The sequence below is a fragment of the Elephas maximus genome, chromosome 1 (genome assembly GCF_024166365.1).
Source record: "Elephas maximus indicus isolate mEleMax1 chromosome 1, mEleMax1 primary haplotype, whole genome shotgun sequence".
Classification (NCBI taxonomy): domain Eukaryota; kingdom Metazoa; phylum Chordata; class Mammalia; order Proboscidea; family Elephantidae; genus Elephas; species Elephas maximus.
The window spans coordinates 12,536,720-12,550,538 of record NC_064819.1 but is presented as its reverse complement, the minus strand read 5'-3'; the positions used below and the strand labels follow the sequence as shown (position 1 = coordinate 12,550,538).

At 43.3% G+C, this 13,819-nt stretch overlaps 2 protein-coding genes across 6 annotated transcripts in view; one reads left to right on the top strand and one right to left on the bottom strand.

Moving 5' to 3' along the window:
* The window catches only part of CD86 (CD86 molecule), a 121,477-nt gene extending 113,412 nt beyond the window's left edge, over window positions 1-8,065 (bottom strand). The window contains exon 1 of the mRNA XM_049877878.1: window positions 7,915-8,065. The gene's annotated coding sequence lies outside the window, so the exon portion shown is untranslated. The remainder of the gene's footprint in view (window positions 1-7,914) is intronic.
* Window positions 8,017-13,819, top strand: part of ILDR1 (immunoglobulin like domain containing receptor 1) — a 35,913-nt gene continuing 30,110 nt past the window's right edge. For all 5 annotated transcript variants that reach the window (XM_049877831.1, XM_049877804.1, XM_049877821.1 and 2 more), the window contains exon 1: window positions 8,017-8,281. In XM_049877831.1, coding sequence (XP_049733788.1) covers window positions 8,227-8,281 — 55 coding nt within the window. In that variant the 5' untranslated portion in view covers window positions 8,017-8,226. The remainder of the gene's footprint in view (window positions 8,282-13,819) is intronic.

Sequence of the window (13,819 nt, the reverse complement as noted above, 5' to 3'; positions counted from 1 at the left end):
TCTAAAGACCTGACTACAACTAGGAAAGTTGCTTCCAAAATGGCCTATTCACATGAGTATTGGCAGGATGCCTTAGGTCCTGGCCATGTGGACCTTCTCTGAGGACTGCTTGAGTGTTCTCATGACGTGGCAGCTGGTTTCCCTTAGGGCAAATGGCTCCAATGAGAAGGGGAAAATTTATAATGCCTTTTAGGATCTAATTTCAGCAGTAACATGTCATACTTCTGCCAGTCTATTCATTAGACATGATTCACTAAGCCTAAACCACACTCAAGAGTTATGAATTTAAACACCTGGGTAGGGTTACACAGGTGTGTTTACATTGTGTAACCCACGAGCCATGAGTGCATTGAGCCATATATCTCTGACTTGTGCATATTTCAGAATTGTCTCATACTTTAATTTTTTAAAGTTTTAAAATAAAGATAAAGGACCTGACAGCTAGAATTTAGTACGACCTAACAGTTTTTTTTTGTTTTTTTTTACATTGCAAAGCCTCCAGGAATCTTAGGGCTACTTCTGAAAATCCAAGCACACATATGAGAATCACCTGTGATATAGCGATATAAAAAGAAGAAAAAATATTTTGTTCTTGTATTTCCTTTTTTTAATTATATTTACATGGAATTTCTCTCAATAATAATAATTTTATAAATCCATGCTTCTGGGGAAAAAAAAGGTAAAGAAAGGGAGAGAAAAAAAAAAAAACCTCTGTTTGCAAAACAATACACATCTGTTCTGGATTTGCTTTGTAAATAGCCAGTTTGTAACACCTGCCTTAGACCAAGGTTTGGAAATATGATCTTCGGCTGGTCTCAAAGCATAGGGATTATGATAGACTTTGGTTGTAACATCAATCTGTTGTTGTTGTTAGCTGCCCTCAAGTTGGCCCCTGACTCATGGCAACTCCATGGGTTACAGAATAGAACTGCTCCCAAGGGTTTTCTTGGCTGTGATCTTTATGGAAGCAGATTGCCATGCCCTTTTCTTCCGTGGAGCCACTGGCTGGTTTTGAATCGACAAACTTTTGGTTAGCAGCCAATTGCAAACTTTTTGCACCACCCAGGCTCCTTAACATCAATCTATTTTGTAAAATTTAGAATTGTAGGATGTTGGTGCTGGAAAAGACTTTCTGGATCATTTTGTCTAGTGATTTTTCAAACCAACCTCCCTGGAAGAGGCAACCTCTGAGGTGTCGCCACAGACTGTCAGAGCTTCTTAGAACTTGATAGGAAAACCACTAACACCCTTGTTTCATATATAAAGAAACCAAGGCTCGAAGAGGCTGTGTTACTTGTTGAGGATTAAACAGCTACTTGGTGATAATGTCCTGAAATTCACTCTCATATGAATATAGCATGAGTACGTTACCTCTCCTAGTGGAGAAGCAAGCGAGGGGAAAAGTGGTACATGGCCATAGTCCTTGGAGTAGAAACTCCTCATTCTGTCATTTAAGGTGGTGGCAAAGCAGTTACCCAAGAAAGGCCGAGAAGGAAAATGTATTGGAAAGCGTTGCATTTAAGGACACCCTGGGGAATGCCCTATTTGGTCACAAAGTTGCAGGACATTATCTCATTCAGCTCACCTTTCATCTGGTGGTTCTCAAATCCGGCTGCACGTTGGAACCACCTGGAAACTTAAAAAAAATACTGCTTTCTGGGCTTCCCCATAGACTAAATTAATCAGACCCTACTCTGGGGTGGGCTGGAAAGAATACGGTATTCTGTCCCTTATTGATCCCTGCTGAGATGCGCATGTTCTGAGCTCTTCATCTCCTAGAAGCTTCCAGTCTGCCCAGCAAACCGGGCCTTGCCAGAAGAGGAAGAAACACTGAAAAAAAAAAAAAAACCCCTGCCCTGTAGTCGATTCGACTCATAGCTCATAGCGACCCTATAGGAGAGCAACACTAGAAAGAAAAAATCCCCCTATCTCCTTGTTCTGGGGCTGAGCTTGAAGTAGTGAAAAAAAAAAATTTTTTTCTTTAGTGCTTTAATATTAGGGAGAATATATTTTCTCATTTGTTTTAATATAGCTGTATAAGCTGTGATTAATCTCTAGTACTTGGAGAATGGTGCAGGCTCTGTTCAAAATATAGCCGAGCAGCCTGTTCCCCTCTTAATCATAACAAACGCCCTAATACCTTACAACACATTTTCCCTTATTCGAGATAGGTGATTGAGAGCTTGACATGGCTAACGCCATAATGATGCTCTAAGTAATCTCTAAACATTTTTTTAATTGCACCAGCTGCACCGGTCTCCTCCGAAGGGGTGTGGAGCTATCTCAGCTCCTGTGGCCTTGATGTCTCCTTTCTTTGTTGTCTTGAGAAATGGCCTTCAGCCTGCAAACCGACAAGAAGGTTTGCTTTCTTGCTCCCTATCTCAGCCACAGTGGACTTGGCAAAACAGCCCCACTAGCTGAGAGATTCTTATGAGAGTTTTTCAGCCTGTCATAAATATACTGATTAGAGTCCAGGTGCCTGACATCTTTATCTTTAGTTTAATAAACAGTTTTTGTAGTTGTTTTGTAATGTATAAGACCATCTGTGGACTACGTGCTCAAAACATTAGGTACCTGTGATCTTTTCTGTATAAAACCCTCCCATCAACCCTTTAGGGCAGACAGAATTTGGGAGAAATTTAACCCCCTCTGTCTCTTGAATACCGGTATTCAATAAAGCCTTCTTACTGCTTACCTCCTCCTGTCTCAATATTGGCTTTGCGGCAGGCGGCTTGAACCCGCAATTTGCGGTAACAAGCTCATAGAGATAATGGAAGGAAAAACAATGGAAACCCGCCTAGCCACATATTTAATGAGATAATACATGTAAAGCACTTTGAACATTGCCTGGTGTATACCAAAAGCCAAACCCATTGCTATCGAGTCGATTCTGATAGTGACCCTATAGGACAGAGCAGAACTGCCTCATAGGGTTTCCAAGGAGCAGCTGGTGAATTCGAACTGCCAATCTTTTCATTAGTAGTTATTGCAGTCAACCACTACACCACCAGGGCTCCTAGTACACAGTATAAAATAAATGGTGAAAAAAAAAGATGTAGTAGACAGAGAAAATATATAAATAAAACAAGCCTAAGTGCTCATTTCAAGAAAAGCAATGAAGGTAGGTGGTCAATAGAATGAATGATTTCCAAGAGAAAATAAGGAAATTCTAATTCTATTGTACTTGGGATAACTTTTATTAAAGTCATTTTTTTCTGTAGACGTTTCCAACTTAACTCCCTAATTATGTTTAGTTTAGGCCACCAGGATTTCCCAAACTGTGGTCTATGGAACACCTTCCCTGAGATACGTGTGAGCACAAGGGGATTTATGGTTAAATAACTTTGGGAATGCTGCATGCCCATAATCCCTTGGAGATTCCAATGTATGGTAGCACCCTAATGGTTTGACAAATTCTGGGGGAAAAAAGTTTCATTTAGTTTAACCCAGCATTTCTTGAATTTATTTGATTATAGAGTCCTTTTTTCATATACTATATATTAACATTCCACATAGCTACTGTTCCACGGAACAAACGTTGAGAAAGGCTGGCTTGTACTAATATTAAAATGACCTTTATACCAAAGCCAAGGACTGAGGGGTGTGAGAAGGAAAGGTCTTACCATTTTTTAGACTGGGATTGAAAAAACTGCCTAAAATAATCCACAAAGCCCGAAACCACACAAATCATTGGCACTCAGACAGGCACAGTGCTCTTCCCAGCATGCTCAGGGTCTGTGGAAGGGGCTGGGTGAGCACCCTGACTCACATTGTAGGGTGAGGGTTCTGCTGCTGCTTCCGCTGTGCCCCTTATGCTGTGGAAGACCTAAAGACTCCAGAACATATTTTACCATCTGGCTTTGGCCAACCACTTCCTGAATTTACTTCCTATTTTCTGGAAGAAAGAGGCTACAAGAAAAACATTTAAAGTGAAGAGGCCCATCTGGGGAACCAGAGACCAGACCCAGGAAGGGAGGAAGGGGGAGAAGAAGGGACTTGTTTGAGACCTCAGATCAGATCCAGGACCAGGACACTACTGGGTGTGAGGAGCAGAAGTCAGTCACGGGAGGAAGGTGAGGTACACCAGCAGGGAGGACCCTTTACGGTGGAGCAGGGCAGAGACATCCTAGAAGAAACAATGTTGATTTCTGAGGTCAGTGAACAGAACAGGAGCTTCCTGAAGGGCAGAAGCTGTGCTTAATACATCTTTATAATTCTTTTCTTGAAGAAAAAGGTAGTGGCTGTGAAGGAAGGGATTTGGTTTGTTACAGAAGGAGGAGTGGAGTCAATGAAATATTCCTGACAAGGAAGAGGTATACAAAATGACCCAGCCCACCCATTGCTGTCAATTCCTACTCATAGTGACCCTATAGGGACACAGTAGAAGTATCCCACAGGGTTTCAAAGGCTGTAATCTTTACAGAAGCAGACTGCCACATCTTTCTCTCATGGACTGGCTGGTGGGTTCAAACCACTAACCTTTCGGTGAGCAGGTGAGAGCTTAACCCCTGTGCCACTTGCTCTCTATTTACGTTGTCTTGGTTATGCAGTGCTGCTATAACAGAAATACCACAAGTGGATGGCTTTAACAAAGAGAAATTTATTTTCTCACAGTCTAGTAGGCTAGAAGTTCAAATTCAGGGTGTCAGCTCCAGGGAAAGGCTTTCTCCGTCGGCTCTGGAGGAAGGTCCTTGTCATCAATCTTCCCCTGGACTAGAAGCTTCTCCGATCAGGAACCCTGGGTCCAAGGACGTGCTCTGCTCCTGGCACTGCTTTCTTGGTGGTATGAGGGCCCCACTCTCTGCTTGTTTCCCTTTCCTTTTATCCCTTGTAAGATGAAAGGTGGTGCAGGCCATCAGAGAAACTCCCTTTACACTGGATCAGGGATGTGACCTTAGTAAGGGTATTACAACCCCACCCTAACCCTCTTTAACACAAAATTACAATCACAAAATGGAGGACAACCATACAATACTAAGAATCATGGCCCAACCAAGTTGACACATATTTTGGGGGGACACAATTCAATCCACAACGACCAGTACATATGTTGACAACCAACTTAATTGTCACTGGTTGGTTGGTTCCTGAAGGCAGGAGTGCCTTCTTCCCCTGTTTTGCTTCACCCGTTCCTGTGAGTTTCCGTCATGGAAGAAGGCCAACCTAGGTGGTCTGTTGCAGAGACCTAGAGTCTTTGACCATGGAATGGTTGACGTCCTTGAGGACTGCTGAGCTGCATGCAGGATGGCAAAGAGAGATTCCAGGACTGCTGGTTTGTTCATTCAGTCACCAATGTTTTTTGTTTGTTTGTTTTTACTAGGAATAAGGTGTATTAGTTCCCTAGGGCTGCTATAAGAAAGTACCACAAACTGGGTGGTATAAAACCACAGAAATGTCTTTTGCACTGTTCTGGAGACTAAAAGTCTGAATTTAGGGTGCCACAGGGCCATGCTGTCTTTGAAGGGTCTAGGGGAAAATCCTTGTCTCTTTCAGCTTCTGGTAGCCTCAGGTGTTCTGTGGTTGTGGCAGCATAATTCCAACCTCTGCCTCCATCTTCACGTGGCGTCTTCTGTGTCTGCGTAGAGCCCACCCCACTATAGTATGACCTCGAGTTAACCAATCACATTTGCGAATACTATATCTCCAAATAAGGTCTTATTCACAGCCATTAAAAAAAGGTGGAGGGAAGGGGGGAATGGAGGTTAGGACTTTAACCTGTCCTTTTTAGGGACACAGTTCAAACCATAGCATAAGGCATTGCACTGGAAGTTGTGGAGATTGAAAAGGGAATCTGGGACAATGCCTACAAATCACAACTCACGGATAAAGTAGAATGCAGGAAGCTTCAGAGACTTAGAAATTCTCTGGAGGAAGAAAGTGACCACTTGCCTCTGAGATAATTAGGGAAGCTCTTTGAAGGCTAAATAGCTTTGAACTGGTACAGGAAGGTTGCAATGCATTTCTTTTTCTTTCTTCCCCTTTTCTTACAAAGGTAATTTACCTCCATTGCTTAAAATTGGAAATGAAAATAAATAAACGAAGAATAAAATAAAAATTATCCAGAGATCCTCACTACATGAAAATAATCATCTTTTCATTTTAGTCCCTCCTGTTTCTAATCCAATCTCAATTTCTGTCCTTCTCCAATAGAGCTATAGATACATGAGCTCATCATTCACACCATTTATGTAATGACTTTACTCAGTAATGTATTATAGATATCCTTTTATATCACATACTCTTTTTAATAGCTGCATATTAATTAATAAGGCCTAGAATTTTGAGAAGTGAAGAATGGGAGGGATGGGGGGAGGACAGCAGAGTGAATGGCATAAACAAAAATAAGATCCAAGAGCAAAAGACCAGGGGGTATGTGTGTGGTTTTTTAAATTTTATTTTGCTTGTTTTCCTTTTGCCCAGGAGCCCTGAGCTAAAATCCTGCCTCCAACACTTAGTAAACCTTTGTCCTTCAGCTACTCATTAGCCTTGTTGAAACTTTGTTTCCTTATCTGCAAAGTGGGGCTTATAAAATACCCCTTGCAAGACTGTTGAGAGACATAAAAATGAGATGGGATGTGTTAAGCACCTCACATGTGGGGATGGCACTGTGGATTCCTTGGATTTTGGAGTGTCTTCGGTAGATGGTGATCACTTTGTGGAGTACTTGAAACTTCATTGGTTGTTCATTAGGACTTGGGTAGAAATTGCTTTGTGCCATGGAGTCGATTCCATAGGGTTTCCACAGCTGTAATAAGTGATATAAGGAGTACTTGTGGCACAGTGGTTAAAGCACTCGGCTGTTAACCTGAAGGTTGGTGGCTCGACCCCACCAGCCGCTCCTCGGCAATCTGCTTCCATAATAAAGATAACAGACTTAGAAACCCTATGGGGCAGTTCTACTCTATCCTATAGGGTTGCTATGAGTTGGAATGACTAGGTAGCAATGGTTTTGGTTTGGAATATCAAAAACAAAAAAAAAACCCTAAACCTGTTGCCGTGGAGTCAATTCTGACTCATAGCTGCTGGAATAAAAACCAAACCAAACTTGCTATAGAGTTGATTCCAACTCATAGCGACCCTATAGGACAGAGTAGAACTGCCACATAGGGTTTCCAAGGAGCGCCTGGTGGATTGGAACTGCCGACCTTTTGGTTAGCAGCTGTAGCACTTAATCACTACACCACCAGGGTTTCCGGTGACTGGGAATTAATTTGTCTAAACATATACATTGCTTATCAGTATATACAATGTCACTTCAAATATGTTTGTTTTCCAGTGTTAGGAAAATGGTTAAACGTATCATACATTCAGAAAATGAAATAATTAATCTTTACGGTTATTTTGGAATAATAAGGGGATATGTTTATCTTCTAATGTTAAGTAGAAAACTCAGGAGAGCAAAAACAAGGGACAGTATGAACACAACTGTATAAAGAACTGACATTTTTGAACGTCTAAAAAGAAATATACCAATATTAACAATGCTTACTCATGATTGTTGGGAAGAGGATTGTCTTCTTATTTCTATTAGTTTATATTTCTATAATTTTTCTATAATGAGCATCTGTTATTTTTATAATTGTGGAAAATAAAGTCTATTTCTTTAGTTCATACCTACAGCTTCAGTTTCTGAAAAAACCCGAACAGGCACTATGCATAAACTTTATATTAATGTTCTTTCTAGTGGCAAAACTTGTTTTCCACGCAAGCACACGTGAATGGAAATAAACACAGGAAATACCAGCTAGAAAGTCATATACACGTAATTCTGGCGAGCAGAGGGGGAGAAATGTGGAACGGGTGACATTTTCTGAGAAATTCTGTGAGAAAATGGTCACTTCTCCCCAGGTGGAACTGTCGTGGGGCGGGGGGGTGAGTCCCAGGAGACGGCGTTTGAATGAGGAGGAGGATTACCTGGCAGCCTGCAGAGGCGGTGGTGGCGCGTAGGGAAGGTGGCCTCAGTGCCGCCCGAGCCGGGGGCGGAGCAGGAAGCTGCGGATGCTCCGTGCGGGAGGCGGGGCCGTGGGAGCGGCCCAGGTGGAGATGAGCGGGGCGTCACCTGCCCGGGGACCGGAGTCGAGCGTCACCGGCCCGGGGACCGGAGCGCAGCCTCGGGCCGCGCTGCGCGCAGTGAAGGGAAACCGGAGGGATTCCTTCCAGAAGTGGTGCGTCCTGGGTGGCAGCTGATGAAGCCCTTGCGCTGAAAGGGGCCTGAGAGGGGCTGGCATGGGTCCTGAGCTGCCGGCACCTTGGCTGCTCCTCGTCACCTGGCTCCCAGCAGGTGAGCCGTGAGAAAAGGGGACCCACCTGGGGCCCAACGAGACAGGAAGCCATTGTTGCCTGGCCTTGCAGAACTGGTCACAGGGAGGGCAGTGGAGACCTGGGCCGCGCTCCAGTGGCGCTTGGCACGGGTGCCAAGAGGTGCGGGGGACTGGATCGAGTTTCTGCCTGTGGGAACCTGTTGTTTTCCTCTTTTATTAGTCCAGGCCCTTTCGAAACAGGTGCAACTAAGAAGGAAACCCAGAGCCCCTGGACTTTTCCTCTCCTGCATTCACTAGGCACCTCTTGGTCCCTAAAACCCGAATCGCTAGAGGCAGGAACACCACTCTTGAAATTTCTAGTTACTTTTTCCTTTCACCTTTTACTTGCTTTGAGATAAAAGTTGGCCCGGAAATGCATTTATTTTACTCCTGGGAGATCATAAAATGTCCTTAGCATATAAAGAAACGCTCAGTATGATTCAGAATCATTTTTTCGGAAACAGTAACGTGTGACTCTTTGCCAGCTCCCCTCAGCGTCACTTTTATATCTTCTGCGTATCCACCCACTTAACCCCAGCTTTGCTTCTTGCTTAGTGTCTCCCCCTCAGACGTTCAGCCACTCATCCTCTCCTTCATCCTCTTAGCCTCCTCCCAAGTTCCCTGTCTCCTTTGGAGAGCACGTTTTTGTCTCCAGGTATCTCTTGGAAACATGTTAGGAGTGTGTCTGTGTGAGTGAAACCAGGTAAGAACGGATAGCTGAGGGACAGAATGGGAAGACTCTTCAGGCTTTTCAGATTAGGGTGAAGGAGTGACCCTAAAAATAAGAACTTCTAACTTTAGTTGGAAGCTCAGCCCTGTGTAAAGATTTTATTTCGTTTTATCTTTTTTTTTAAAAAAAATTTCTCTTCTGGGACTAGCTGGCAGTGTCACCTCTAAGCTGTCAGTGGACGGTCAGCCCAGTTTGGTCATAGACCAATTTGTCATGTATTTTTATGAGGGAAAAGATAGAATATGACGGCGCAGGCACAATTCCATGTTTACGAGCTTGATGGGACGAGGGACTCACTCAGGTGTGATCAAATATCATTCAGACAGGATTCAACAACAACTTAAGAAAAGTTTAATGCTGAAGATAAAAGAGAGGGAGGATTACAAAAGGGCAGGTAAACTAGAAAACCGTTATCCCCGAGGCCCTCTGGCTTAAGATGCTTTCTGCAGGTAGAAACCCTTCCCGTAAATTGTCTGAAGCTGACAAGACTAGATGTTGGACACCCGTGATGTACAAGGAAATGGGTGGAAATTCCACTTGGGCAGTCACCAGCTTGGTCTGTGAATGCAAATTCATAAAACAGCCCTCGGTATTGCACAGCCTTTTCTCCTATGCCTGGCAAGTTCAGCTCAAACTTCACAGCACTGGGGATTTCTGAAGCTGCTTGAGCTGCCTTTTTAGGAAAATAGAGGTCTGCTCCCGCCTCTGCCCCTGGGCATAACATCCCTAGAGTTAGGACTTCGCAGCCGGCAGCCATTCTGCTCAATAAAAAATAGAATAAGAAAAAGAAGCTTCAGAGACAACAATGCCATTAGGGTATGAACCCCAGTCCTTAAATCGCTAGCATGTTTTTAACTGTCCAGTTTTTATGGAGTAAGTGGAATCAGCCACGCAGCATAGGCTGCCAGGAGATGACCAAAAAAAAAAAAAAAAAACCAAACCTACTACCTTCCAGTCAATTCTGACTCATAGCGACCCTATAGGACAGGGTAGAACTGCCCCGTAGAGTTTCCAAGGAGTACCTGGTGGATTCAAACTGCCGGCCTTTTGGTTAGCAGCCGTAGCACTTAACCACTGTGCCACCAAGGTTTCCGCGAGGAGCTAAAGTAGTACAATAATACAGTCTGCAGTGTTTGCCTGGCATTCTTTAAACGGAAGCTCCCCTGCAGGACACATTTTTGAACCAGAGAGTGCTGACAGTGAGAAGTCCTAAGTGAGCATCTCATCTCATTCTCCCATTTCATAGATGAGAAATTGAGATGTCAATTCTTTTGACTCCAACACTTTGAGGGGGCGAGAGCTATTGTAGTAGATATTTTTCCTGAATATGTATACGTAATGTAGCTAAAGCTGTTTCATGTGAGTTTGGATTTTGCATCTATGATGTCTGTGTGCCTCTGGGCAAGCTCCTTAAATGCTCAAAGCCTCCAGTAAATGAGAATAATAGTAAAGAACTTAACACAGTGCCCGGAACAAGGGCTTAGTAACACTGGCCATTGTGATAATGGCAGTCATGATTTAGACCCAGGTAATTTTTTTTTTTTTTAGGAGTCCCTCAATGAGCCCTGGTGGTACAGGGCTACTAAACAAAAGGTCAGCAATTTGAGTCCACCAGCCGCTCCTTGGAAACCCTATGGGGCAGTTCTACTCTGGCCTATAGGGCTGCTATAAGTGAGAATCAACTCGATGGCAACGGGTTTGGTTTTTGGTTTTGGGGTGATGCAAGTGGTTAACACGTTTGACTGCTGACAAAGGTTGGCGTGCCAATTCACACGGAGCTTCCTCAGGAGAAAGGCTTGGTGATCTGCTTTCCAACAGATCAGCCATTGAAAAACCCTGTGGAACACAATTGTACTCTGACACCCATGGGGTCGCCATGAGTCCGGATCAGCTTGACAGAAACTGGTTTTTTGGTTTAGTTTTTTTTTTTTTTTAAGCTAACTTTAAAGCAACAATTTAAGCTTTCCCTATGGCTTCCCTTCTGGCCAAGAAAATTCAAGATAACAGATGACTGTCAGGTTGGAATCCTGAGTCAACCTCTTACTAGCTGTGACTGGACAAATTACATAAACTCCCTTCAACTAGAAAACAGGTGAAATTCCTAACAAGCTCCTCCCCATTCAGCACCTACAAGTGGTTTTGGTTGTTGGGTGAATTAAAATTGAGAAGTATCTAGTGCAGTGTCTGCAGCATGGTCATCACTCGGGAACTACTGGCTCCCTCCCCACCACCCACCTCTTTCTTTATTTTTAAACTAAACTTTCAAAATGTGTGTCGGGTCAAACTGAAGATTAAGCTTCCTCTCTTGCCCCTAGTATCTACTAAAGCAGTGACTTTCAAACTTTTTTTCATAGCTCACAGTTAGAAATAGTTTACATTGTGGCCCAGGACACAAGTATATAATATTTATAAAATAGAAACGAAAGGCTCACAAAAAATCCCGTCACTTTGTCTGAAAAAGTAATAACAAAATTGACATCCAAATTGACATCATTTCAGTAATATTTAAATTCATAGAACATAATCCCCAAATTAAGTCCCCGGTGGCGCAGTTTGCGCTCATCTCTTAGTCTAAAGATTAGTGGTTCAAACCCACCTAGCAGCTCCGCAGAAAACAAGCCTGGTGATCTGCTTCTATAAAGATTGCAGCTAAGAAAACCCTATGGAGCAGCTCTACTCTGTAACACGTGGGGTCACCATGAGTTGGAATCGACTCAACTGCAACAAATTTGTTTTGTTGGTGTTTTATTCTTTAGTATTTAATCCCCAAATCAACAGTATTAAATAGAAAAACTCACTAAATTGATCTTCTCAAGACCCACTGAGAACTGTGACATGCAGTGTGGAAAACCCTGTACTAGAATGTGTTTATTTTGATCCGTGACCTTGTTCTTTTCTGTTTCTAAAGAAGAGGCAATAGAATCCTCTGATTAGCATCTAAGTTCCCAGAATTGGGAAGTGGGCGCCTGTAGGACCATTGTGTCATGTTTAGGCACCCGCTGGTCGGTGTGGCTCGGTGATGAAGCCTCTGAGGTCAGGTTGTCCTGTGACGTTACCACGGTCTGTACGCTCAGCTGCATAAAGATCAGTTGTCAGAGTCCTTTTGTAAATCTCTGAAGTGTTTTTATTGTAAAAGAAATAAATGTTTATTACACCAGTGGTACAAAACAAAACATTGAGATAAGGCCAAAGTCCCCTTTGACCACCCCTGCCAGATCTCTACACAGTGAAACATGTGAGAACCAGAACTTGACCGGACTGCCTCGTTTTCCCAGGTCTCACAGGTTTTCTGTCTTTGACAGGGTGCAGTCTTACCACTTTTCTACCACTCATTTTAGGGGAAAATATTTCAGTTTTTCTTCCTCCTCTGACAGGTTTCCGCCTTACACAGGTTCCAGCTTTTGCAGGTTTTACTGTATAGGTATCTGCAGTCCTTTTGCATTATTGGCTAACAGCTCTGGTTGCCTTCATCTGACCTCAAGTTTCTTCTTGGAGCGAAAGTCTAGTTTTCCCCCCAAATTCTGTAAGGGGGTGTGTCATGTGTGCATTTGTAAAAAAAAAAAAAAATTAAGATCATAGGGTGGTGCTAACTTTCAGGTTCACTGTGTTATCCTTTTTTGGGAAACCAGACAGCAGACCTCTAAGGAACAAGATTCTTAGAGAGCCACAAGGCCTACAACTTTCACTTGGTGGTAGGGGTGGGGATGGATGTGGTCATACTGAAGACTTCATAAAATTTTATAACAACTGCTGATATAGTGGGAAATAAAGTGGAGCATCTCGAGATGAAGGGGGCATGCGTGATAGGTTGGAGACTGCTCACTTAGCTTCTTCCTTGCCCCCATAATGGTCCCTGAGATACTTCCCCAGAATCCCAGTGCCCAGCTGAACACATGCAAAAATCACTCCTGGCCCTCCGCTCTCCCTTCCTGGCCAACTTTACAGATAAGGAAACCTGGGTCCAGGGAAGTCATACAACTTAGGGTGGCACAATGCAGTTAATTTGAGAGCTGGGCCCAGAACCCTATTGTTCTTACTCTTATTCCACTGCTCTGTTCCCTAGTTCAAACCATGGAGCGGGTTTGTCTTGTTTAGTTGAATCCGGAATGCAGAAATAAAAGCAGAATGGTTGCCTTCTGGGTGTATAAGCGTTAATTAAGAAACATCTTGTCCAACAACAATGCAGTGGAATGTGATGTCGGATAATTAATGTACAGTACTCCTGGCTTTCTTTTGGCATAATAATTTATTTCATTATTGGAAGTCCTTGAGGGAGAATAAAAGTATCTGTTTTAAGAACTGGGAAGACAGAGCATGTCTTGTCTTTCTCCAGTCTTTATTTCTGGATCTCCCAATCTGCGAATCTTGTGGTAAGGTGGGGTCAGAGGAAAGCAGCTCTAACACCTTCTTCACCGCCGAGTCCCAGTTGATCATGAAGGTCTATTGCTTAGTGCCAGGATCTGCCCCTTCTTTTTTTTTAATTCAAGGTGACAAACTTTGCAGTAACCCACATTAAACATCCTAACCATCTCCTTTCCTCTAGACCTGCTACTTCTCTGTCTACTTTCAACATCCTCTACCCAGCTAATGGGTTAACCTACCTAGGTAAATCTTTCTACCTTCTCTCTAATCCTCCAACCATGAACCTCCACTAGCTCCCAATATCTTCTAAGATGGGCTAATGCTCTTTGTTTAGAATTCAAGGCTCTTTAAGTTGGGCAGCCTTGCGCCTGCTGATAAGGGCCATGCTCTTATTGTGGCCCTTTCCCCCAATACATACCCTTCTGCC